This window comes from Rattus norvegicus, chromosome 1, assembly GCF_021556685.1.
Source record: "Rattus norvegicus strain SHRSP/BbbUtx chromosome 1, alternate assembly SHRSP_T2T, whole genome shotgun sequence".
Classification (NCBI taxonomy): Eukaryota; Metazoa; Chordata; class Mammalia; order Rodentia; family Muridae; genus Rattus; species Rattus norvegicus.
Window position 1 is genome coordinate 139,856,575 of NC_141534.1, and position 27,992 is coordinate 139,884,566.

Here is a 27,992-nt window from a genome sequence, read left to right on the forward strand (position 1 = left end):
AGTCACACAACATAAAACTGCCATTGTCCTAACCCGGCTTCATTAAAGATTTAAAAAAACCTCCTGAATCCTTGCCCCAAATTCTACAGCTAAAAATAGGCAAAATGGCAGATGATGGTGGCTCACACACCAAAAACATCACTCAGGAGGCCAAGGCTGAACTGTCTCAAATTATAATCCAGCCTGTGGGAAACCATCTCCAAAAGTAGAGAAAAAGAACAGAGATCCAGGGGCTGGGGATTTAGCTCAGTGGTAGAGCGCTTGCCTAGCAAGCACAAGGCCCTGGGTTCGGTCCCCAGCTCCGAAAAAAAGAAAAAGAAAAAGGAAAAAAAAAAAAAAAGAACAGAGATCCAAACTGTTGATAGCTTTCTATACACCTGTCACACAACCCTATCCTGTTGTCAAAACTCTGAAACCTACAGTCAACTGAAGACTGTTAAGTATACAGACTCCTGGGTACAGTCCCTAAAGTACTCCATTTTAGCAATTCCAAGCAAGAGGCCTAGGTATATGACTGATGAGCAACACAGGTGCCTAATTCTTAGCAAGAATATTTTTAGAATTCAACCTATGTAAGCATAAATATAATGTAAAATATATAAAGATATATAACAAAACTAAACTCAAAAGACAAACTTTTGTTAAAGAGAAAAAGGGTGAACAGAACTTTGGTCCAGTCCCAACTCTGACCTTGGCACCTGTATCCTGCCTGTGTGGATGTCAAGCAGCTTTCTCTGAATCTGAGCAGGGAGCACACTAATCATTAAGCCATTGTCAGTCATGCTTGTTTTCATTATCCAGGTAATTCTCAAAACAAAATGTGCTCAAAAACTAAACTTAGGATAGAGTGGAGAGACCACAAGCACAAATTAGACTAGGCAAAGTGCACGTGTAAAGTAAGCCAAACATAAGTGCAAGGTTTCCAAGACCTCTCCCTCTACCTAACACTTTCAGAATGCAGCTGCTCCAAAGGAAACCACTTCAGTGGCCACATATCCACCTACATTTTTACCTTAACTACAGCCAAGGAAACCACTTCAATGGCTATACTTTTGCTAGAGATTTTGATGTAAAATAATGGCCTTTTGAAAGTCATATATACAATGCACAGTACTCTTTTGAGTTTTTTATTTAAGATGAAAAAAGGTGGCTGTGAGTGGTGCTGCATGCCTTTAATCCCACACTCCAGGAGACTAGTCTGATCTAAACAGTGAGTACCAGAACAGCCAAGGCTAAAATAGAGATCTAGTCTCAAAAAAGTAAAATAAAATGTAAATGGTGGGCTGGGGAGAAGATTTGGCAGTAACGGCACTTGCTACAAAAACTGAAGACCTGAAATTCAAATCACCACAATCTTCATAAAAGCCAAGTGTGGGGCTGGTGATGCCCAGAGTTAGAGCACTTGTTCTTCAGAAGGCCCAGATTCCATTCCCAGCACCCTCACGGCAGCTCAAAACTGTTTGGCGTTCCAGCTCCATGGGGGATCTGACACCCTTCTCTTGTCTATAAGGGACCAGAACATAAAACAGTCATAAAACAAGAAACAGTCATAATCAAAATATGAGTATATTAAATCTTTAAATTAAAAATAGCTAGCGTTCATGCCTTTAATCCTAGAACAAGAGGCAGAGTCAGGCAGATCTAAGTTCAAGGCCAACATGGTCTTCATAGTTCCAAGGATAGCCAGAACTACATAGTGAAAACTGTCTTATAAAACAAAATAAAATAAAATAAAATAAAGGCAGGTGTGGTCTGAACTACATAGTGAAAACTGTCTTATAAAATAAAATAAAATAAAATAAAATAAAATAAAATAAAATAAAGGCAGGTGTGGTCTGAAAATACAGTGCTGAGACACAGGGAGAAGCCTGCCAGTCTAGCTCCATATTCAGTGAAAACCTGTCTCAAAGGAATAGGGCAGACAGTGATAAGAGGTTACCCAACATCCTCATCTGGCCTCAGTATGTGCACGAATTACATATACCACAGTAGGAAGGAGGGAGGGAGGGAGGGAGGGAGGGAGGGAGGGAGGGAGGGAGGGAGGGCAGGCGAACAAAAATATTAAAACTTTAGGAGCAGAAGAGGATGGCCCCACCTAATTTTTCTATAGCTTTTTCTGAATCAACAGCCATCCAAGAACCAGCTATCAAAAACCTGAGTCAGGGGCTGGAGAGATGGCTCAGTGGTTAAGAACACCCGACTGTTCTTCCAGAGGTCATGAGTTCAATTCCCAGCAACCACATGGTGGCTCACAACCATCTGTAAAGAGATCCGATGCCCTCTTCTGGTGTATCTGAAGACAGCTACAGTGTACTTATATATAATAAAATAAATCTAAAAAAAAAAAAACAAAAAACAAACCTGAGTCAGAATTCCACTAATGACTACATTATACTTCAATTTTCTCATTTATGGAACAGGGATGATAATCATACCTCTTCAGGAAGGATAGGTTCACAGAACGGCAGCTCTTACTGAGCTTTCTCACTATTTTCTTTTAAATAGTCTCTCACAACCATTTCATCTACAGACTTGATAACTATCAATTACAAAGATTACAAACACAGGGCCACTCGGGATTCTGGTGGTATGTGTCTTTAGCCCCAGAACTCTGGAGCAGACGCAGATGGACCTCAGTTGAGGATTGCCTGGTCTATAACAGCATTCTGGGACAGCCAGGGCTACAGAGAGACCATATATCAAAAAGAAAAAGAAAAAAAAAAAAGCAGCATGGGCTGGTGACACATGCCTTTCTTAATCACAGCACCAGAGGCAGAGACAGGCAGACCAAGTTCAAAAGCCAGCCTGGCCTACAGAGTGAGCTATAAGCCAACCAAAAGTATAAAGACCCTGTTTCAAAAAGACAGACTACATATATGAGGTTCCCTAAAGACTGTTTTTAATCAATTTTAAAATATTGATGCCAGTTGCAATTTATACTTCACTCCTGGATAATCTGGTAAGATAATTACCTCTATAACAAGGGGAAGGTAAAGTCAGAATGGAACATAAATGTACTGAAATTAGGTAGTTCTTTTTAAGATTCGAGAAGGTACTTAGCAAACTTAAAGAGATTAATATCCAAGCAAAATTCCAGATCCAGTTGAAGAGTGTGAGTACGAAATACACTAGGAATGAGACCACCAGAACGTACAGCAAATTAAGACATAGGAGGAACTCCACCTATATAGAAAAGTTCGGGGCTGGGGATTTAGCTCAGTGGTAGAGCGCTTACCTAGGAAGCGCAAGGCCCTGGGTTCGGTCCCCAGCTCCGAAAAAGAGAACCAAAAAAAAAGAAAAAAAAAAAAAAAAAGAAAAAAAAAAGAAAAGTTCCTCACTCCAAGTTTGACACAAATGCCTAGAGCTGGAGAATGCTCAACACAGGAACATTTCCCCTCCACTAAACCTCTAACTTCTTTTCTCAGAATTCCATCCATCTCTTATTTCCTGAACAGCAAACTAAAAACATTGGCCTGAAATTACAACAAAGAGAATGTGACAGGCCAGCAGTTATTACTAAGGAAAGTAAGAACATGTTCCATGGGAAGATCCAGAAGACATGGAGACACTACACGTGGAAAACTCTGGTAAATCTGAACCACATAAAGAGATGTTTTTTACAAATTAAATCTGAAAGATAGGGCTGGACTTGAACATTTTAAAAGACCTTCAATGTCTGAGAGGAACAAACAAACAAGTGAAAAACAGTAACAACAAAATCACCCAGGTCTTAGTACTATAGTTCCCAGGGAATACAGTACACAGCAGACATGGGTGTGGGGTGTGGGGTGTGGGGTGTGTGTGTGTGTGTGTGTGTGTGTGTGTGTGAGAGAGAGAGAGAGAGGGAGAGAGAGAGAGAGAGAGAGAGAGAGAGAGAGAGAGAGAGAGAGAGAGAGAAATGGATACTGTACTAGCCAACTAGATGGGTTGCAACTAACTACTACTAGAAAAGCTCACTAGTCAGCTTTTCTAGGACAGCTTGAAGAGCAAAATGGGCCAGAGTTAAATAAAACAGGCAGTAATTACCAGAGGGGAAGGAAGGGAAGGAACTCAGACTGCCAAAGGCCAGGGCTGTGACTCATGCAACAGGAAGAATAATCGGGCTCTCACAGGGGAATAAAACTGACTTTATAATACAAAATGCACCCAAAATTTTAAAGGGGGACATGCCTCCTATGATAATTCTTGAAAATCTCTCCCCTAAAGTCTAAACGGATTTTGATAACCCAGACAACCACCAGGGAGGGCACTTAAGCAGAAACTGTCTCAGAAGGCCCTTAAAACTACAGGGAAAGGGTTAGGGGAGCAGTAATAAATTAAAATGTTACTAGTAGCTTACATTTACTGGGTGCTTTCAGTGTGCTAGGTTCTTTCCTAAGGATCTCTAGAGGCATTCTAATACTTAATCCTCACAACCCAGTAATAATTAAAAGGTTCTACATTTAAGATGAGAAAATTTATGCCCCCAAATAATGTAAATTGGAGGGTTTTAGTACTACAGTAAAAGCTGAATTGATATCAACTACATATACAGTTCTTGACTAGCAAGAATGTGACTAAAAATTATACACAAAATTAAGCTTAACCTTTACCCAGCTCCTTAAAGGGGTGAGAACGGAAAGATGGCTGAGCCTATCTTTCTACTCTTAGAAAGGATGCATGTATGTGATTCCTAGCACCCACATAGTAGCTTACACTTTTCAATAACTCCAGCCCCAGGGAATACAATGCCCTCTTCTGGCCTCCAAGGGCAACAAGCATACTCACATAGTAAACATACATACATTCATACAGCCAAACACTAATACACAAAAAAAAAAGAATAAATTTTAAAAACAGTTGAACCTACTTTCCCTAAACTACAAGAGAATCCAAAAACCTTTTTGGATAGTGAGCCAGGAAGGTATCTGAAACCCCAACACAGGGTGATCCATCCATAAGCAGGCCCATAAATGAAGTGTTCAAACTGTTTCAGAAAACATGACATAAATGGCAGCTTCCTTCTACGTTTATTTATTTATTTCAGAAAAACCTGACTCTCATGTCCTAATTTGAGTTAAAATGTTTCCAGTATAGCTCTGCAGAAGTATCTGGCCCAGTGTCACCTAATCAACTAAAGCACAAATTGACTAGGGATCAGAGGTCACAGCAAACATATAAACAAAGTAACCCGCTGTGCTAAATTAAATTGCTGACTTAAAAAGGAAAACAGTCCCTGGGCATTTGCTGATTGGGTGGAATTAGTTTTATTCTGGCATTTTCTTAGTAATCTCTTAAAGTTCCAAAACAAGTAATAACTGAAAACATAAAAGTTGAAGAGACAATATATATACATATATATGTGTGTGCATATGTATATATGTCTATATATGTACATATGTGTATATGTATATATACATATACATATATATATAGTTGGAGAGATAGGCAAGCTAGAAGTTGTTTCTATTGGTATGCAAAAGTAACTCTTTCCTAAGCAACAGAGAAGTTGATTTTATTGATAAGCAAAAGTGAGGGGCAAGTGTTAAAGTTTCTTTGTTAAAAGTAACACTCCTCAAGAAAGCTTTAGAACTCAAGAGAGTTCTAAAGTAGTCAGGAAAAGCTAAAGCACTAAGGCAGTTATAGCTGCCCACAATCAGCCAAAATAAATAAATAAATAAATAAATAAATAAATAAATAAATAAATAAATAAATAAGAAAGAAGACTTAATAGCAGTCTCACAATTTTCTTGTTAGGGAAAAGTTCACTATACCAAATTTTCCAGGAGAGGTGGTGTGGGTGTGGACATCTCAGGTGATCTAAGTAACTATGTGGCACAAATTTAGACAACTGTGCTGAACACTACAGTAAAGTAAACAATAAAATCTGAATGTCATAGTTGAAATAAAAGTATATAGTTATTCCTCAAACAATTAGCTTGCAAAATATATCAAATATTGTTTGCAAACCTCCATTTACTGCACCTTTTTATCTTATTTTGAAGCCCTAATCTCAGGTATCCAAGGCTAGTCTGAAAGTCTACAAAGCCGAGAATGACCTTGAACTTCTTATTCTCCAGAATTTTTTATTCTTCTCAAATAAAAAGATTTCAGGTCTGTCACATTCAGTTTATGAAATGAGAAACCAAACCCAGGGGCTTCTTACAGACTATCAAGAAAAGACAACTCCCAACCCCCAATGTGTTAATCTACAAAAGGCACTAATCATAAGAGTCCCAAAAAAAGATTACAAAGTACAAAAGGGTTTTGTTTTGTTTAAGGGGGATTTTTTTGTTTGTTTTGGTTTTTCAAGAAAGGGTTTTTCTATGTCCTGGAACTCCCTCTGTAGACTGGGCTGACCTCAAACTCAAGAGATCTGCCTGCTTTTGCCTCCTGAGAGTTGGGACTAAGTGTCAACCAAGGCCCACCAAAGTCCAAATTTTAAATAGTGAAAACACACACACACACACACACACACACACACACACACACACACACACACACACGGCTTCTTGGCACTTCCTGGCATATTTACACAGGGCATAAAGGAAAAGGCTCAAAGGGCAGACCTAAAATAATATTCTGATATGTTTCACTTGGAAGCAGTTCCTAAATCAGCAGACCAGGGATGATAACACACGCAAACTCGGACAGTGTAATATCCAGGCTGAAAATATCTTCCTAAAACTGTTTGTTCTCTCATACACTCAATGCAATGTTGGCTACTGAATTCTAGCCCACAAGAATTGAAGAATGCTTGGCAAACACTAAAACCTAATACTAATATAATTTAATTCCAATACATAAAAATGGAAGATAGAATTACTATTTTCCTTTTAGTGTCAAGATACTTTTATTTGTGCTCCTTTTATTTGGTAAACCCCTTAAAATGTTAGAAACAAGTAAATACAAAACCACTTCAAAAAACATAGATTTCTAAGGATGTTAAGCATTTGGTGCATAATAAACATGGAGCAATTTTTTTCTGTGTAATTCTTTTGTATAACAATCTGAAAATCCCATAATTTACTAAAAAATTCAGGTAAACAACCAGGATTAAGGAAAATTTATAAAACCCATTACAAGGAATTGTTCCTTTCACAAACGCCCATAAAAACATTTCTGGGAGCACCAAAGAGGCCCATACCATTTTTCTTTAAGATTGTCTCACTGTATAGCCCTGGTTGTCAACTGTTTGTAGACCATACTGGCCTTGAACTCCCAGTTCTGCCTCCCTCTGCCACTTATTGGCCAACGCTGAATGAAAAGGTATATGCCGTCACACTACTCAGTTGCCCACGCTTAAAGTATAGTCTACTGAATTGCTAATAGTGTCTCCTAAGGAATAGTTTATTTGATACTCCTAAAATATACTGGAATGAAGAATATTTAAGTAAACAACAAAGAAAATGTACTAACATTGTTTTTTTCTTCAAGGTCAAATTCATTATTTATAATTTAGAGCCGTAGTTGGTAAACGATTTTAAAAATAAATTACTAGGTACCCCAAACAAGGCAGGGAAAGAGCAGCCACACAGAAGTTTGTTTGCCAGAAAATGAACTAATAATGGGAGACTACAACTACAGCCCATGCATTTAAGGCCTTAACAAGTAATTCTGCTACTAGTCAAGGTTGAGTCTCAAGCCAGTGCCAGTCTCACTTTTAATAGTTTGCTGACACAAAACAGTAATGTATTGCCTAATGCACTGACACTTGTAGTCATAGCTAAACGTTCCTAGACCATTTCTTTTTAACTACCCCACTGCGATTCTTACAAACCACTAAACAGATACTGACCTGAGTTTTTCTTCCTCAAATGTCAATTGAGAAAATGTTTGATACCAAGTAAAAATGCACGGGGACAAGCTCAAATGCTCTTCCCTTGGTTTATGAGCCATGTATGACAGAGCTTAAACACCCGTTAAGGCCTTTGAATTAAAAACATTCCACTCACACTGAACTGCTTTCAACCAATGGGAACAAAATGAAACTCACTAATCTCTGTACACGGAAAGAGGGACTAAACGGGAGAAAACACACCGGAACCTACAAAAAAAAGCGAAAACTGTAAATAAAAAACCTAGCGTACTACTACTGGGAGATTTACAATTACTGTATCTTTTCTCCAAAAGAGGACAAACATTCCAAGAACCGGCTCAGGAACACACCGTAGGGTGTGGTGTGGACCACTACAGGCCAGGCCTAAGGACTGCAAGGATCAAAATCGGTCCGGAAAGAAGCCGCCCACCGGAAAGTCCCGACCAAAATTCCCTCCCTCTGCCCCGCCCCCGGCACCAGCCGAGCCCAGAGGAAGCAGCGGACCGACGCACGAAGCAACGCGTCACGGCGTTCTCCCGCCCACGCCGTCTGACGTCAAGGGGCGGGACCAGCCTGACGGCGCCACCGTTGACCCTGCTGTTACCAGGCGCTCACACAGCCAATCAGCACCCGCCGCCAGCTCCGGCCGGCCTTTGAACTCCGCACAGCAACTTCCTGCTGTTTGGCGAGTACACAGTGCAATGCAGTATGTCTGTCAGCGCTGCGGCACAAAGGAACAGCCATTTTGTGACTGAGCTGGACCTGCACCAAGATGCCAGGGCCTCCGAGAACTGCTGCCTGAGCCAACTACCGAGCTGTCCCTTATTTCATCCTCAGAGTACTAATGGGAACGTGGGGAAAGGGATGTTCTAATATTAGGTTTCATTTGTTTTCAGCCTTCTTAAAAATTGGATTTTTAAAAAGTATTATCAGCATCATAAAATGGCTGCCACTTTAAAACTGCCTGTTCCAGTACACAAGCACTGCATATGCCTTTTCTAGTCATCCCCGCCTTACAAGGCTAAGAGCCTAGCAAAAAACGTTAAGATTTACCCACACCTCTAGATTCCAAAATATGGGTCAAAGGCAGACGACTTTTACATAAGACATTTACTATTTAGTTTAGATGCTGCGACCTAGAACAAATTCGTGCACTCGACTGATTACATGTGCATTCCCTTTCCTCTACTTTCCATTCCTGGAATAACTTAGGTAAGTGTTTGGCATACTTTATATGTCCAATCACTAAAACTTCTGTACTTAGAAATTTATGAATGTGAAATGTTTAAAATTACATTCTAATAAGTAAACATTTAATCTCCAAAAATCGTGATAGACAAAGCACATTAGGCTTCAGAATTCATTTCAAAAAAATTACAGTGCAATCACTATTAGTAGTACTTGTTTCAGAACAGGAAAACAAGTTTTCTTAAAACTTTAGTTTATCCCAGTCTCTCGAGTGATTCTTGTTATAAATTTTACTAGATCTGAAAACAATTCCTTTCATTCCCTGCAGAATCAGGCTGCAAAGATGGTGTTTTTAGTTGTGTTCCCTAAATGCTATACTTGCAAAATTAATTCTCTACAGTGTCAACCTATTGGATGACACAGAACAGCTAGCTACACAAGAGCAACATCAATTTCAACTCCGGAGAAATATCATCACCCAAACAATACAAACATTCTTTAAACTTTACAATCTTTAAAGGAAATGATGTCTTAACTGTGTACATACATGAATAATGTATATAACTTAAGGGTAACAGTAATTTAAAAGTAACTCCAACCAGACTAGGGTATTTTGGACATTCATCAAGTATATGATTTAAAGTATACTTGGCAAAAGCATTAAAAATCTGCTTCTTCTTTTGACTAAAGGAATCAAATGCATGACAATGCCCAAGTTATTACCCTGACAAAAGTAAGTTTATTCAAAAACATCACTTTGAGTTAGTCTGATCAATGAACAAAAAACCTTGCACGAGTAAGCCAAAACCCTGGTGAGACTATGCAAATCATATACTCAAGGGAGTGACAACTTTAATTTTGGTTCTTTCATAATTGTCAAATATATCTGGAGCTTCCTATACCTTCAAAACGTTACTTTCCAGAAAATTAGTTTTGCATTAGATGTTTTCTGTCCTATTTATGGCCCAATAATTACAGAGGCAACTTAAAAGATATCCAAAATTCTAACTATTCAATTTGCAAAGAAATCTGGAAATGTATTTTTAAAACTAAGGCTCAAAATATTTTGGTAAAGAGTAAAATTCATCTATTTGTAATAAACTATATTCCAAATTTACAAACTAATTTAGAAAAATAATTTTATGCAAAATTATAAAGTAAAATCAAAATTGGATCAAGTAACCAATCATATCCTTGTTAGCTGCACGATTTTAAAACTATGACATGACAAATCATAAGAACACATCCAGAAATGCATTCGCATTCTTTAAATTAACATAAAGATACAGTCATACAACAAAAATATCTTATAGGCTTTATTATTTCAATCACTGATAAGCTACTTCAGGGAATGGGAGACAAATCATGATTTAAACAAACAGTACATTAAAAAGCTTCAGAAGAGAAAGCATTCCAGAGGATTCGGTCAAAATAAATTGATACATTTAAAGCAGCACCAACTAAAACATAAGGATGAAATACAATTACCAACCAGAAAGAACTGTCTTAATACACACAAATATAAACCTTGTAACATTTTAAGCATAAAATTTACAATTCCATTGTCACAGTAACACACACAAAGCTGAAGCATTAATAGCATTCCAGGATTTTTGTGGTTACAGATTTAATGATCTCAGGAACTAATTATTAAGGTTTAGATAAGTCATAAAAAATATTTTAAATTGTCACGTGTTATCAAAAGAAACAATCAAAAATATAAACTGAAAGGCATCAGTCAAAGAGTCCTATTTGTGATTCCGTTTTTAAATGTACATTTTTTCATTCATATAACTTTCTCAAATGTCTATTTACTATAATTTACTACTACCAGGCTGCTCTATGGCCCTCGGTTACAAGTTTGAATATCCCAGATTCTTCAAAGAAAAAAATTTGCCTTGTATGTAAAATGGTGCAATGCAGCAATGGCTAAACAGACAAGGTCATTTTTCTGCAGCATGAAAACCTAAAAACTGAAAATTTACTGACAGAAAAACTACAGTTTCTAGGAAAGGCCCCTCCGTATAAAAGTACCTCACCTTCTGAATGCTGTAAGAGGCCTTAAGTCACAACTCAACTTTCATAAATTGTTACCAAAAAATCAGGGTGTGGCATGCTAGCAATCTCAAGGTCACGCTTTAAAAATCAACCCAAGTTAGAAAATTCTTGAAATACAGACAGCAATCCATGTCTGTCAATGTAAACAAGTGTAAGCTGAGGTTTCCCCAAAAAAAAAAAAAAAAAAAGAAAGAAAGTTGATAGCTCATACCTCGATGCATTGCTGTGTAGCGAACTGTCCTCCTCTTGGCTTTTGTCCTTATTTCTCATCATCTTTTAATTCTTAAATATTAAGGGGGAGGGGGAATCTGTATTTGCTTTGAAGTCCTGTGCCCAGGTATTTACTGTCAAAAGTTGAAAGAAAGGTAAGGTCCCAGCTTCTATGGATGGTTTTATTATCAGGAACAAAGTCCTGCCGATGTTAGCGAAATTCATGTAATGCAACAACGATAAGCACCAAAAAAACAAAATATTTCTATTTTTCCGTTTTAAAATAAGTAGGGGATAAACTGAACGGTAGAAGCATCACTATCAATAAGGAAAGTTTCTCAAAAGTAACACACTGGATACAAATAACAATCTCTGTATCTTATTGCGTCATCCAGGAATTTCTCATATTTACAGTAAATAAAACCAACTACAACATAATTTTTTTTAAATTATCACTGATTATCATAGACTTACCTGATCCATGTAGTATGTCCAAAGCAAGAGTCCTATCTAGTAGTAGAAAAATATCAGATCCAAAATGATTTTTAAAAACGCAAAATCCTCCGTTAAAAGCCAAAAAGTAAATGAAATAATCCTCAAATATGTTGACTTGTCAAAAAATAAAGCAATAATTAATACTAAAACAGGTCCGGAAGGGGAAAAAAAAACCTCATTAGGAGAGCGCACAAAAATGGAGGTGCGCCATGGCTTCTAAGCTGGAAAAAACAACGACCTGGGCTCTCAATACGGCAGCTTCTTCCAACAAGGCACGAAAAGAAAGCTTCTAAAAGCAGCTTTTCTCCCAAAAAAAGGTTCGGATCGACCCCAGTAAGTCACTAGGAGAGGCAGGGGGCTGCGGGGGCCCCCTGAGGCTGCCCGAAAGTTAGGGAAAGTTGCGTAAAGTGAACCGAAGCAGGGAGCAAAGCGCGCTCTCTCTAAGGCACAGCCGCCATCTAGAGCCTCCTTCCCAGCTCTGAGAGCTCTGCCTTTGATTGACACTCTCTACATTTACCCCACAACTCAGGTGATGTACCATAGACCCACCCCTTCATCTCCACCAAAAAAAAAAAAAAAAGAAAGAAAGAAAAAGAACCAGATCCTCAATCTGAGGGAGCCTGAAGACCCCCAACTCCACACCTCCCTGCCCCTCCAGACCACTCCATCAGGGGGAGGGGGAAGGGCTTCTTAACCCCCTCTGGCTCAAGCACCCTTTTTAAGCCAGAGAGAAATGTAATTTGTTCCTTTTGTCTAAAGATCTGCTAAATATTTCAGTCCTTGAGCTAAAATAACTTCCTCCCTGGACAGGAAGTAGAGTTTTATCAAGCCATTTTGAAATAAAGATAATTTTTAGAGAATCTAAAACTCAGTTTAAGTATTAATCTTTAAAAATATTAATACCCCCATGGGTAAAATGGCTTGTATATAGAAGCAACATTTCAACACCATAAATTAAACTCAACTCTTGCCTTCTTTATAGTGCCTAAAAACAAATAAAGATTAAGGGGGAATTTTCCACTTCAACTGGAAGGGGTAATTTCTTGTGCAACTCAAGAGCGCCTCCCTAGTGTTCAAATGCAGTAGAGCAAAAGTTAGTTCAACCATTTTCCCCCCAGAAGAAACAAAATTCTTTGTAAACTATTAACCTTGGAAATGCCATACATCAAACACAGTTACTTCTTATATATATATTTGGGCAAAATTAATAACTTCAAATTCAAGAATATATTCCAACATTGGTCACCATTAAATCAAACACTCAACCTCAACTCCAAAACCAAAAGAACCCTTCACTTATGTTTCAAATCAAATTCTAGGGACACTCACATTTCATTAACCACAGCTCACTTACAATGCTAGACCACATCTACCAGTCAATCATCAACTGTCAAAGACAAACTCCCTCATGATGGAAGCACAAGGCCCACAGAAACAAAATCACAAATGCAACCACGTGTTCTCTCCCATGCAGACAAGAAACCAACCACGCACACGCCCAAAACTCAAAACATTCCTTTACTGAACCCTATTGGTCAAAACCATGTCACTCCATCAATGGGGTAATCCATTTTAGTTTTACAACCAAAACCAATTATGTTAAATCTAAGTAAACGTAAAATCCATAATCAAGTTTCAATTCTACAGATATTTTTACATCAAAATCAAACGACCAACCACCTCACATCACTCAAAGAAACACTGCATCTATATTAACTATACATGTGTATTCGAAGGTATTTTACATTAATAGATTATTTTATTCTGTTTTCTGTAATGAAAAAACATCAGTCATCATTTGGTCAACCAAATCCCCATTACTGTTTTATTATATTCCTTACCAAAGTAGCAATAAATGAAAACCTGGTATTTGATTTCAACCATGGGTAACCAATCCAAAGCATGGTATGATTCATTTAAACTCCCAACTGCCCGAAACAAGAAAAAAAATGATTTTTGTCAAATGTAAATTAATACTGTGAGAGTAAGCCCTTTAATGTATACCCAAAGAACTTACAAATACACCTCTCTAATGTAAGACAATACAAATCAGTATAACTCACATATTCAGATGAGCATTTCATTGCAAGAGGTTTTATACAAAGGTCAAAGGACCACTCAACAAAAATTGAAAGACTCTGAGACTGTCTTGGACTGTACAGGCAACAAGTACTTTTTATATAAATTAACTAGGTTCCCATTACTCACTGATTAAAATGCAAAATACTTTGAAAACGCCCAAACAAAGAATTTATTTAAACCTTATAATAAAAAAACCACCAAATTGGGTGTGGTTGTATACAGCTTTAATCCTAGCACTCAGGAGGCAGAGGCAGGTAAATCACTGCAAATTCCAGACCAGGCTGGTCTACAGACTGAACTCCAGGACAGTCAGGGATACACTGAGAAACCCTGTCCTGGAAAAGAAAAAAGAAAAGAAAAAGAAGAAAGGGGAAGGAGGGGGAGAAAGAGAGAATATATCTATTTTAACCAAAGGACCATTCCACTTAAGCACAGGAAAACCCAGGTTTTCTAATACACATAAATCCCAAACAAACAAAACCATTCCATTTTACCAGCTTTATTCAGTATATTTTAATGAAAAGCAACTATAAAGGTCAAAATGTCATCAAGGTTTTCTTTCACCTTTAATGAAACATTTAATGAAAACATCCACGGTGAAAAAAAGTTTTATAAAAGGCCCAAACTGAGAATTTTTTAAGTTTTAGAATTTTATTAAAGTTAACATTCCATAAGGTCACTCAGAGCAAACGGCAAGAATCTACAGGAATACAAACTACCATTTGTAGAAATGTAGCATCTTCTCCAGATGTCAAAAATGTACATGATACGAAACAAGTCTTTAGGAAGTAAATTCCACTGTCCATTTGTGTTGGGTAAGAATCATTCATTTCATGGCATCCATATTAAAAGAATCCTGTGTTGGTTGTGTAATATCACAGCATTCTTGCATTAATCCATTTTCCTCAATTCCCCATAATGGGCTGCCATCTTGATTTCTCAGTGGTAAAGTCCATTTCAAACTCTTCAAGCTGGGTGCTTCATAAAAAATTAGAAGAAAAAAATTCTATTGGAGTAACAGTCATCTCATTTCTTCAAACAGAAAATCCTACCCACTTTGAAGATATTCTCTACCATACAAGTCTAATTCTGTAAAAATCTTTTCACTATGAGACAGCACTAATGTGACAACCTCTCAAAGACAGAATCAATAAATTCACATATTTTAAGTTCTCTTGTCACAGATACATTTGTATCCAGTAAAATAACAGTCAAGGGTCAAATTCTTAAGAACCTAACATAAGTACTATAGTATATATGAAAGGTAGAACCAAAGATTAAAATTCAAAAATGGTAGGAGGCTAAATTACAGCCACATGTGAACAATTTCAAGGCCAAAAGTTTCCAAGCTCTCTCAAAGAAAATAATTATATAATCTTACGAGATTAAAAAGCGATAGATAACTGCATGGCATACTTTAACAATCTTACAGATATTAATTTTACTTAGAAGCACCTTTATAGCCACATACCTGAGAATGCAGAGAACGTAAAGCCACATGAAAAAGATTAGAAACATCTGCTTGGCTTACTTGGAATTTGCAACAAAACTGCTATCCCTTTTCAAATTATAAACAACTAAAATAACTACTTTCAATGCAAAAGAATCATGTTCCTCCTGGGAAAATTAACCTATTATTTAAACAGTTCAGACTGAAGGGAGAAAGAAATGAGAATCCAGGTGATTCTACTCCTAATCAACTCTGGAGTCATCATATTCACAAAACTTGAAAAACATTTTCTTAAAATTTTCATGTTGAGTCCGTGTGTGTGTGTACATGTTCTTGTAGTGGGGGGTGCACTTGTACATGAGGGCAAGAATGTGTGTAGACCCGAGGATGACACTAATGCTGAGAATGAAAATCATAACCTTAATTGTTGAAGCAGGACATCTCAGTCATACCTAGAGTCCCATCGGTTTGGCTTTTCTTGCTAACCAGTTTCCTCTGGGATTACAGGCAGGTGGAGGTTCGTATCTGGGTATTTACTTGCATTTTGGGAGAGACAAATTCCCAAGCAAGAACTGAAATGCTGAGCTATCTCCTGACCAGGTAAAGACATTTTAATCCCTGGTCTTCCATGTATGTTCTACAACTTTCCAACTCAATTTGTAGAGCTAGTCAGTAAGGGACTGCAGGAATAAAAAAATATGAGAATGTTTACTTCTAGTCTAATTTTCTGTCTTCCTAAATAAAAAAGGCATGTTCTCGGGTTGGGGATTTAGCTCAGTGGTAGAGCGCTTGCCTAGGAAGCGCAAGGCCCTGGGTTCGGTCCCCAGCTCCGAAAAAAAGAACCAAAAAAAAAAAAAAAAAAAAAAAAGGCATGTTCTCTAATACACACATTATAAAACCATACCTAAAAAACTGGATAATCAAAAGAGAGTAGTGCCCCGTATTAAAAAATTATTCTTTAAAGGAGTAAGGAGTGTCACAACCATCAGTAATAATCCATACATCAAGATATTCTTCTCCAGTAGATTTTGGAAATTTCTCAAATCCTTCTATAAAATGAAATATAACTCCTTTTATGTCTGTATCAATAAACTACAGCACTACATAAAACTGGGCATGGTGGCAGCACAAGCCTGTCCTGTAATGTCAGAATCTGGGATAAAGGACCAAACATTCAAGGTCATCCTTAGCTAGTTGGGACTAATCTCAAAAACAACAAGAAAGAAAATAAAAAGGAAAAAGGCCAGAAACAGTGGCTTCCACATGAGATCCCAGCGCTCATTCAGAAGCTGGAGCAAGAGAATTGCTGAGTTTAGACTGGAGTAGGATAGTCTCATCAATAACACAAACCTAATGACATTATCATTAGAAAACTACTCAAAACCTGCACTCCCATAGCAGTCCTGTCACCAAGTGATGTACATTTAAAACTATGAGAGAATACAGACTATTTTACATGATAAATGATCAAAATGCACTCGTGCAAAGTCTAAGACCCAAAGCCAAAAGCAAGAATGTTGTTAACAAGCAAACATATTTCATAAGTATAATAAAAAGGCCTTTTAAAAAGGATTAAGAGATAATTCATTTACATTCATGAAGTTTCAAATACTACAAAAACTGTACTTACAAGTAAGAAAAGTTTTACTTGGGAAAAAAAAAGGAATCAAACATGAGCACTTAAAACATGAAAATGTTAACAAAATCCACAGCTCCTCAGTGGAATACAACAGATCCTAATGACTACCTCTTGTGGCTCTCCTGAAAAGGAAGTGAGCTGGTTCATAACAGAAGCAAGCTCAGTAAAGGCTGCCTATCACTCCCCTGCATCACAGCAATCCATGCATAGAAGAGTCAGAATACTTTATTCCAACAGCAACAGTATCTTTGAGAACACAAGATCATGAAGTCACTTATTTATTTGTATTGGGTGAGGAGGTGTTCAATAGAGTGTATATACAGATAATTAACTACATCTCTTTCTATATTAACAAGTGAATTAATACAGACATACTGAACAGGTGTACCTTTGCTCTAGAATTCTATCTATTCTTACTCAGACAGACCCAGAGCCTTCATTTCATGTAGAAGATTCAAACTTAGTCTGGTTAGAATGCTATTTTGGTATTTTCTAGTTTGTACTTCTAAGTACGCATGTTTATTCTAAGAATAACTTCCTGTTCAAAAATTAAGTTTTTATGCCATCAAGATAGTCTATAACAGTCATCTCCTGAAATCCAATCACTAGACACATTCATAATTTAGGAATAGAAAATTGATTATTAATATCTTCAAATAGGTTACACATTATTATCTAAAATACAAGCCACTGGGGGGGGGAATAAAATAAAATAAAATACAAGCCACTGACTCATCTGGAATGTGAGCAGGGCTCTCCTAAAATAAAACAGTTCTTTACTTCTATTTCAACTAGCTTTACTCTTTGTAAGATAGAGTAGCCTCAGTCTGAGACCAAGGATGACACTGAACATCTGACTCCTGTCCTCCCAAGTGCTACAACTACAGGTATGTGCCACCATGCCAAGCTTATCTCTGCCAGTTTTAATAGCAAAGAAAAATATAGGAAACAAAGAAAGTTAAAAAAATTAATGATTCCTAAACTTTTAAATAAATAGCTCTAAGGCTACTACTATTAATGAAATTGTATTTTTCAGAAGTTAAATGCTTGTTTTACAACTAAAGGAAGATTAACATAAGATGTTAATTTAGTACAAAATCTCATCCTTTCTGTCATATACAAGCACTTATGACTTAGTTCTGTCTTGAAATTTTGATACATTTATGGAAGAAATCCCTGACATCTTATTCTTAAAATAGATTGAGTGCTCAACAGAATATATTAACAAGTCTGGATCTTAAATAAGATAGGTATAAAAACTAACAGTAAAATTATTACAAAGGGGGTTGGGGATTTAGCTCAGTGGTAGAGCGCTTGCCTAGCGAGCTCAAGGCCTTGGGTTCGGTCCCCAGCTCCAGAAAAGAAAAAAAAAAAATTATTACAAAAAGACTAGGTAATCCTCATCGATGAAAGGATAAGGTCAAATATTGCAAACAAGAGTTATCTTTTCTATGAGTTTACAATCTAATTACAAACCAATTTAAAGAGACCAAGTTGGGGGGTAGAGGATGTACATATATTACTTCTAATTTTTACTGTGACAAAATTTTAGCTTTCAAACACAGCTATAATATTTACATTAACACTTACATTTGAATAATAAATTTTATTTTGCCTTTCATTATACTCAAAACACTTGTTGATAATGTTTAATAAAAGTTACATTAACACAACAAACCAACAAATATTTACTGCTACCAAGTGCCAGGCAACTATTGTCTTAAGTATAATCACACAGGAAACTAGGCACCTACATTAGACAAATTGTGAGTCTCCTTCCTCATTCTCCCTCAGAAAGAACGCAAACTGTGTTTTGTAGGCCATTAATAGCCAGCCAGTAGTCTCAAGTAGCAATAACAGGAAGAGGGAGTTGAGGGTGAGAATCACACAGAATCTCAATTCCCAAATGTTTTTATTCCTATAAAGCAGCTAGCTAATAGACAATTATCTTAAGTTTGCTGCCAATGAATAAATCCTTTTGGCAATTAACCCAAAATGATTTGTAACAACCTTCCCATTTTACTCTGTCCCACTACTTGCCAACTTTGGGAGGTGGGGGGAACTATTTCACAGTACTGGTAATAATAACATCTTTTAAGCAGCAATTTCTAAGTCGATAAGGCTAAACTTTCAGTCTTGAAGTTTAAGTTCAGAGTTAATTTATCAGAAGCAATTACAACTAGAAATCAATTAAATTTCATTTCTAACCAAAGGATTTCTCAGCTTTACATCATAAAAGTAGCACGCTTAGGTCAAGGCCTGTTTTCTTTAAAGACCAGATAGTAAATGTTCTAAGCTATATGTCTATTTCAGTACAAGTACTCTCCATTCTGAAACTACACAGGGAAAGTACCACAGTATCTAAACAATCCAGGTAAATCTGCCATAAGCAAACAGACAAACCCAGGGGACTGGAAACAAGTCCAAATGGGATTTTTTGGTCTTAAAAGTTTTATTTTCTGTCCCTATTATGGTGGACAAATGCCTTTAACCTCACATTCAAGAACCAGAGGCAGGTAGATCTCTGAATTCCAGGTTGACTCAATCTACATAATTGAATTCCTGGCTGGCCAGGGCCACATGGTTAGAACCTATTTAAAATAGATGCCTGAATGGATGTATGGATAGGTGGGTAAATAGGTTTTAATCTTTCGATAAATGGAGAAAGGCAACATGTGAATAGTAAACTCTACATGTCTAGACTGGACATGTGCCGCAGTCTTTAATCCAAGTTCTCAAGAGGCAAAGGCAGGCAAATCTCAAGTTCAAAGCCAGCCTTGTCTACATAATGAATTCCAAGACCTCCAAGTATAGCGTTTCAAACTCTGTCTTAAGAACATTTAGATGATTGTGGCTCACAATCATCTGTAATGGGATCCAAAGCACTCTTCTTGTGTGTCTGAATGTCTGAATGTCTAAAGACACTTACAGTGAACTTATATATACATAAAATAAAACAAATCTTTTAAAAAAGCTATAATTATAAATAGTTATGTAAAAATACTCAACATTATTTACAGGTTTGATAAAGCTATGCACTTACAATTCCAAATCAGTAACTTAAAAGTCCTAGTAACACATAAAACTAAAATATAAACCCATTAAGTAGATTAAAGACTTACTAAATGCTTCGATGTCTATAGTATACACGCCTTTCATTCCACCTCAGGATTCATATTTCTGCAAAAAAAAAAAAAAAACAGAATAGACTTTATTAACTCCTAGGAATTATATCACAACTCCAATACCTTCTAAGAAATCAACAGAACAAGAAATATAGGTTATGAACAAGTTACTCCAAGCAAAAGACAGGAAAATTCTGACAAACCTTAGATTTTTGCCAAAGCCAGAGTTGAACTCTAGAACAAGTTACTAAAATCACAAGCCTAGATATCATTCCCCAAGAACTCCAAATGAGGTCTAGAAAGATGGCTCAGTGGTTAAAAGCACTGACTGCCCTTCCAGAGGTCCTGGGTTCAAATCCCAGCAACCACATAACGGCTCACAACCATCCGTAATGGGATCCAAAGTACTCTTCTGGTGTGTCTGAAGACAGCTGTAGTGTACTTATATGCTTATATGTAATAAGTCAATCTTTAAAAAAAAAAAAAAAAAAACCCGGGGTTGGGGATTTAGCTCAGGAGCTCTTGCCTAGCAAGCGCAAGGCCCTGGGCTCGGTTCCCAGCTCCAAAAAAAAAAAAGGAAAAGAAAAAAAAAAAAAACCAAATGAGTAATTATTGAGCTCCTGCCTTAGCTTACTTAACTGGCTATCCAATGTTGAAAATAGAGAAAATACAAGTTAAGAGCAAAACATTAACCCATACTCTAGCCTACCATCTAATACATTTCTTTTTTTTTTTTTCCTTTTTCTTTTTTTCAGAGCTGGGGACCGAACCCAGGGCCTTGCGCTTCCTAGGCAAGCGCTCTACCACTGAGCTAAATCCCCAACCCCCTAATACATTTCTAAGCCTTCTAAAAACCTTTGCTACCCATCTGTAAGATCCTTCTTTCTCCCTATATTCACAGTATCTATCATATGCTAGCAGCAACATAATATAATCCCATATATAATCAATCTTTTAAATAAAATGTCATCTTAGGCATCACTTCCAATTACTATCAGTTGTACTCATCTATCAGACTAAAGCTAATTCTTTAAGATTTCTTTTTACCAGAGAGAGAGAGAGAGAGAGAGAGAGAGAGAGAGAGAGAGAGAGAGAGAGAGAAGCCGGAGACAACATGGAGGCTGACTTTAAGATTCCTCTCTGCACATCTACAGGTTGTTATGAATGTTCTTAAGGGATGGATGTGTACTGGGCTTTGCATGTTTAGGTGGGCTATAACTTTATCAATTGGATCAAAAAAAAAGATTCCTTTTTACTACTTCCAGCGTGTGTGTGTGTGTGTGTGTGTGTGTGTGTGTGTGTGTGTGTGTATATTCTGGAGCTAGAGTCCAGCAGTACCAGTACTTAGGTCCCTCCAATAGTACAGAACATTAAATGCTGAGCCATCGCTCCAACATCAAAACTACTAATAATATACATCTATATATGCAATATCAGGACTTTTCACTCATTTCTGACTTAAATTCCTCAAACCTAAATATGAGAAATGCTTCCCATTTCAAGGAATTTCTGAAATAAGGCTGTGTTTTCATTTACCTTGGTTTTGTATGACTATAATAATCACAGAGTAATAGAGGGCTACAGTGGTGCACACCTTTCATCCCAATGCACAGGGAGGCAGAGACAGATGGATCTCTGAGTTTGAGACTAGCTTGGTCTAAAAAGTGAATTCCAAGATAGCCAAGGCTACACAGAGACCTTGTCTCAAAAAGGGGGGGGGGGGGATGGGGGATTTGTAGCCAAGTGGTATAACACTTAACATGCGTGAGGTCCTAAATTTAAAACAAAACGGTTTTAAAAATTAATTTCATCCCAGCACACAAGAACATGAGAGTTCAAAATCAGCTTGGGTTACATACATGAGACTGTATCCATCCACCAAAAAAGACAGTGAGTGAGATGGCTCACCAGGTAAAAGTGCTTACTGACAAGCCTGAGAGCCAAATCCCTCATCCTGGTTTGATAAGTGGTATGATTAAGTCACCCTTCCAGTCCAAGAAAATTTAGGTTCTAAAACTACCCAAAAAGTCTTTAATCTCACCTTGCATAACAATGAAATCATTAACATTAATGAAATCTATCAGATTCCCCTTTCCTAAAACATGAGATAGTATTTAGCCACCCTTCAAAATTGGGGATGAGGAGTCCAGTTCAGTTTAAGCAGACTAAGAGTCTGATGTTCCTCAAATTCCTACCCATCTCATATACCTTCAAATGTACTTTGTGATCTAAAAATAAACTTTAGGGAATATACACAAGCTATAATGCTGGCCCTTCTGTAATAAAAGTCAAGACTTCTGCTGGTTCTTCAATTCCTTAAACTTTTATGCTCTAAGACTAAAATTTAACAACACTGCACTATAAGAAAATGTTTACAAAGACAGGTTAGTGATAGTCATTTGCAATAAAAATGAGGGTACACTGTGTTAATCCAAGCATTTCTGAGGTCTAGACAAGTCTCTCATGGTCACCTTTGTCCAGCCTAAGCTGTCCCAGATAAACAAAGGCATTAGCATTTCTTAAGACAACTGCTTTAAAATACCATAAGGTAGGCATGGTTGACAGCTGTAATCCCATAACTCAGGACCAAGGACACACTATCTCTAAAAAGAAAAAAACAGATAAAAGTACATGTTTTTAAACCACCTTGATAATCTGAATTAAAAGGGTTACACATTAACCACTTAGATGACTCAGTGGGTTAAAGTATTTACACTCATGCAGACGTTTAGAGTTTACTTCCCAGTACCCAATGGTGGCTCACAACCATCTTTAACTCCAGTTCCAGAGAAACCAATCACCTCTCCTAACCTCTGAATGCACTAGGCATGCACACTGGTATAAATACATATATGTAGGAGGAATACTCATTCCCGTAAAATTTCTTTAAAAATTTTAAAGACTTAAAAAAAATTTCATTCATGTTTAGGGATACAACTTCAAATTATTAAGATGAAGCCTGTGAGAAAGTACAATACACAAAGGCACTTTGCCAACATACCTGAAGACCTAACCTAAGGTAAAACTGTTTCTTGAAGCAAAGACCTAGGGAGCATCACTATATAATATATAAATCCTAACTAACATCAGAAACACATTTTTAAAAAATCAGGTCACCTATCATAAAAAATTCATAGTATCCTTAAATTTAGGGTATCAGACATGATGGCTGGCATCTGTAATCCCAGCCCTTGTTGAGGATAATGTAGAATTACTACCTTAAATTCAAGCCCAGTCAATGCAACACAGTAAAATCATGTTTCAAAAAGTCAAAAGTATGCTACCAGAACTTTGATGCCAATCCTGAGAGTCCATGAAAGGGTGGGAGGGGAGGGAACACAATTACTAAAGGCTAGTCCTGACCTCCATTTTTGACACAAGTACATAAATGCAATTTGTTAGGAAGGAAAGCGAGGCTTTGGTGACAGTAAAAAAATTTTCTATCATGTACAAACGTTAAGTTCAATCTCCAATACCACAAAGGAATCAAAGATGCAGAATCAAGTTAAAAAAAAAATTAAAAGTTGATTACATCAAAAATAGCAAATTTGAAAATAACATCGCATCCAACCTAGAACTTCGTGAAATGAGGTTATTTACCTGTGAAATGCAAAAGTTTTTACTTAAAATAATTGTGTCTATTAAAAGAAATGAAATATGTAAGGTGAACTACAAATCTTTATAATTATGGTCATTTTTAAATATGTTTACTAAACTAGAAAGCAGTGAAAGCCTTTACATTACATTATACGTAGCGCCTCGCAACTCATCCCATACATCTGATTCAATACAAATGTCAGAGGAAAAACCTAAATTAACTCATAAGCAGCCTAAATTTTTAAATAGTCAAGAAACTGTGATCAGAAACAAAGCTAAAGAAAATTCACATTATAATTACCTATTTTACATGCTAAAAACTAGAAATGTCATGTCATGATCCAAAATCATTGATGACCAGCTGCAACAAATTCTTTTATTTTTGGCCATGTTAATCCTTTAAAGTTATAAAAACATTAAATATATTCCAACATAAACACAACTAGAATAGAGATTTTTAAGAATTAAAGAATTTGTCCAAAATGCTAAGATAAAGCCAAATATTTAAGCATTTGTTACTTTAAGCCATGAGTAAAAGGCACTTGACAAAAAACTTACCTTGACCTATGTATATAGAAGCATCTACCTTGGTAGGCCACCTACTCCTGTCTATGTAAGATAAGATAGTATCTGATGACTGCCCTCAGATGACAGCAAGCTTTTCCACTGAATTAGCTCAAGTAGTAATATACACACTGCATATAAACACTATCATAAATACAGCACATGCTCTTTTCATAAAGCAATTCACTCTAACCCTTTATCCAAGTATAAAAACTGCCTCCAAAAGACTAGAAATTAATTTAGCAGTTACTACACTTCATATTAAATTAAAAATTATTTAAAGTTTACTATTTCTAACCTTCAGCTATTTACTTTTCTGTCCAAATACCTCAGATAAAGCATATTGCCGATTTATACATAACTTCTGATAGCATCATACAAATACCTCATTCTCAATTTTTTTTTTTTTTTGGTTCTTTTTTTCGGAGCTGGGGACCGAACCCAGGGCCTTGCGCTTCCTAGGTAAGCGCTCTACCACTGAGCTAAATCCCCAGCCCCTCATTCTCAATTTTTATAACATTGTTCAGCACATGCCAACTACACACTCTATCAGCTGTGAAGAGGGAATCCTCATCCTAGCACTTAAGGGATATAACACTATATTCCTTTATATTCTTTTGTATATATTCTACTTTTGAGAGATTAAATATTTTAAAAGTCTATCATTTTCTATTTTATACAATATAAACACAAACTTGAACTGCAAAACAAAATTTCATTAAGCTAACACAAAGGCAATAAAATTAGTCTATTCCCCTTATGACCTATTTGAATCAAAACAAGGTAAACACAAATTGATTTTCCATAGATTGCCAAGGCATAAGTAAATGTGCTCTTTCTCATTTTAGTCAATTAGTCATTTGATTATCTTCTTTATTTCAAGGTATCACTTATAATTTCATATTTTCTATGATCAATCACTTAAAAACAGTAATTGAGTGTTACTTCTGAATTCAAACTTATTATGGGCAGATTTACTTCTTTACATATAGAAGTAGTCACATTTTCTGCATCCACCTTAATATTCACCTATTAAAATAATCATTTTATGGTATGCTGAACTCAGAACCTATTTCTCTTTTAGGTTCAGAAACAATTACCAGGACACTGACAGAAGCCTCTAAGAGCAGTGCATTTAGTTTGCTGGAATCTATTTTTACAGTTGTTCAAAGAACTACTAAAAATGAGTATTTTAACTATTTAATAACAAAGTCATCAAAGTGTGCTTTTAGCTTTTGAAAAGTAGTCTCAAAAAGGAAGGGAACGATGATTATAAATTTTTAGGACACTGTTTTATGATGAGTGGGGAAGGGAGCTAAACAATATATCTTTCAGACTATAAAGACAACACTAATTTAACACTGCAGATTTAACTGCCATGAAAAGGCATCATTTTATTGGGAAGATCAAATGTCTTACTACTGGATAGTTGTACACACTGATATGAATTATACGTATCAATTGTTTTTAATAGTTAACACAAAAGGGTTTAGGGTAAAACTAATAGGATATTTTCTCATCTCCTTTTATATAAACAATCGAAGTTTTTCTCATTGACAAACTTTAATGATATATTCCTACCCAAATGTTGGTAAATATTCAACTATAATGATTTTAAAAACTTACTTGATATATACAATACAGAATTTCCCAAGGGTTCTCTTTTATTCTTAAAAACTCTATTGTCTCAGTCTTCAGAATGGCACACCTTTTGGAGAAAACAAACAACATTCTAAACAACTTACTGAAGAAACAGTAACAAGTACAATGTTTTAAAACTTTATATAGAATAGAAACTATTGATGTTCTAAACTTTTGAAATATTGCTCCCTAAAATCTATTAGTCTAAATGGCAAAAAATTTGAATGTCCTAATAAGTTTTAAGTATTTAAAATGCAAAACTAATTTGCTATTAAAGGGGAGGAGGAAACCATTTTGGTCCATACCTGGCTCTAAAATCCTGTTGCCAAAATTAAACAAAGCCTTAAAGTCTTGTAGTATTTGTACTATTCAAAGGTACATTACATTACAAAAGCCATATGAATATTCTTTTAATCACTTAGCGAAAGGGGCTTTTAAACATTTCTAATTTCATATATTCATTCATAATCACTTGTTAAATCATAAATACTAATTGAATGCTAGAAATATGTCACCAAAAAGGCAAAACAAAAACCTATTAAGTTAATTTTATGTCAAACCAATAAATTTACCAATCTTACCTGGGATAAAAGCTGTATTTATTCAGAATCATCGGCAACCACATTACCATCTTCTAAGATACCTTTAAAAAAAAATAAGAAAAAATATTTAAGTGTTTTGGTTTTTAAAGATTCCTTGACAAAAACTCAAGTGTGATAAAAATGAGAAAAGGATTCCAAAAACAAGATTCAGGTACAAATATGGAGTGACACAACCTGCACATTTATGCCTGCAGTTATTTCTTATCTCAAATGTCTATCAGTCTTTGTTTTCCTCATTTGGAATGTACTAACAAATACTAGGGATTAAAACACTGGAATACAAAAAGAAACAGAAAATTCAAATGACTATCACTTTGCTTTCCTTTTTCCATTAAGTCAGGTAAACAAAAACAAAAGAGACATTGACAATGTTTTAAAAAGTGCCATGATCTTAAATTTTTCTTTACCATTTACAAATACCTCTTACAGAGCATTAAAAATCAACTCCTCCAGGAGAAATTAGTGAACTTAAAATGGCCACTGGTTACTGTAAATTTTAAACTACAAGCTATTTGATCTCACCAAATGTGGTATTAGCATTGTCTTTTAAGCAGCTCTAAAACTTGTGGTATCTACGACCTTCATTCAATACCAAACCAGGGTCCAGAATATTTTGTCTTTCTCCTAACAAATTTATCATTGAAGATCATAAGATCTTAAACTGCTAGCAATTATTTTTACATTTTACAAGTCAAAAAGGATTGTGAACTACATTCCCAATTTCTTTAAAAACCAATTCCAGCGATAGATTATTTCAAAGCATTCTTTTGAAAAAAAATTAGTACTTTAATTCTGAGAAATAAGGTATGCGCAACTGAGAGAATATGTACTACCCCATAAAATGTATTCCAATTGTTTTCTACTGGAAATACCCTATAAAATACGGTCCAATCAACCCGCACCTTTGATTTTAGAGGTACTACGTAAGTCTCCCCAACACTGTCTTTACGCAGTTCTTCACCTTTACAGCACAAGAGCTCCGCAGAATGAGGAAAATATATTTAAAAATACACAAAGGTATGAGCATTCCTAATTTCTTCTTCCAACGACTCTTCCTAAATTACCACAAATAATTTTTAAATGAGTATGCAGAAAACAGTTTTTTAGAACTGTTTTTTCAATACTGTTCCGTTTTTAAGCACATCTCCACTTTTATACATGCAACAAATGCAACAAATATGGCCCCTCTTCATCGCCCATCACCGACAGTCCTACTTCACTATTTACACTAAGGAAAGTAACTTCACGAAGAGCTGTGCTTTTAGAATATTCCTTAACTTTTACGGTCACGGTTTCTAATAGTATGCATCCTTTTAAATACAATATGAATTTTAACTTTTAAAGGGTAGGAACCGACTCAAGTTCGATTTAACATTCAAGTTAGAAGTTACTGATAACGGCGTTTCCTACTCATTTAAAAAAAAAGTATCAAACAGTATAGTTATGTTCAAATTATCAGGACGTCAAATGGTCTTAGCGAAAGTACTCGGTAAAAATTAAGCTGTATTCATCAAACGCCATTATCTTGCACCATTAATTATCA

The 27,992-nt window shown here is 36.1% G+C and overlaps 1 protein-coding gene and 1 long non-coding RNA gene across 18 annotated transcripts in view; both read right to left on the minus strand.

The window, feature by feature from the left end:
- Positions 1-12,229, minus strand: part of Chd2 (chromodomain helicase DNA binding protein 2) — a 112,731-nt gene extending 100,502 nt beyond the window's left edge. For 10 of the 17 annotated variants that reach the window (XR_015624083.1, XR_015624089.1, XR_015624081.1 and 7 more), the window contains 2 exon segments: positions 11,729-12,229; positions 11,256-11,388 (listed from right to left, as the gene is read on the minus strand). Coding sequence is in view for 5 of the 17 variants with exons in the window: in XM_087557371.1 (XP_087413497.1) it covers positions 11,256-11,317 (62 nt within the window). In the remaining 12 variants the exon portion in view is untranslated. 17 annotated transcript variants of the gene reach the window in all.
- Positions 12,230-14,463: 2,234 nt separating this feature from the next.
- Positions 14,464-25,843, minus strand: LOC148007728 (uncharacterized). Its single transcript, XR_015647135.1, has 3 exons — positions 24,201-25,843; positions 20,043-20,100; positions 14,464-14,809 (listed from the first exon to the last, which is right to left on the minus strand). It is a non-coding gene; the product is annotated as an uncharacterized LOC148007728 (long non-coding RNA).
- Between the last annotated feature and the right edge of the window lie 2,149 nt (positions 25,844-27,992).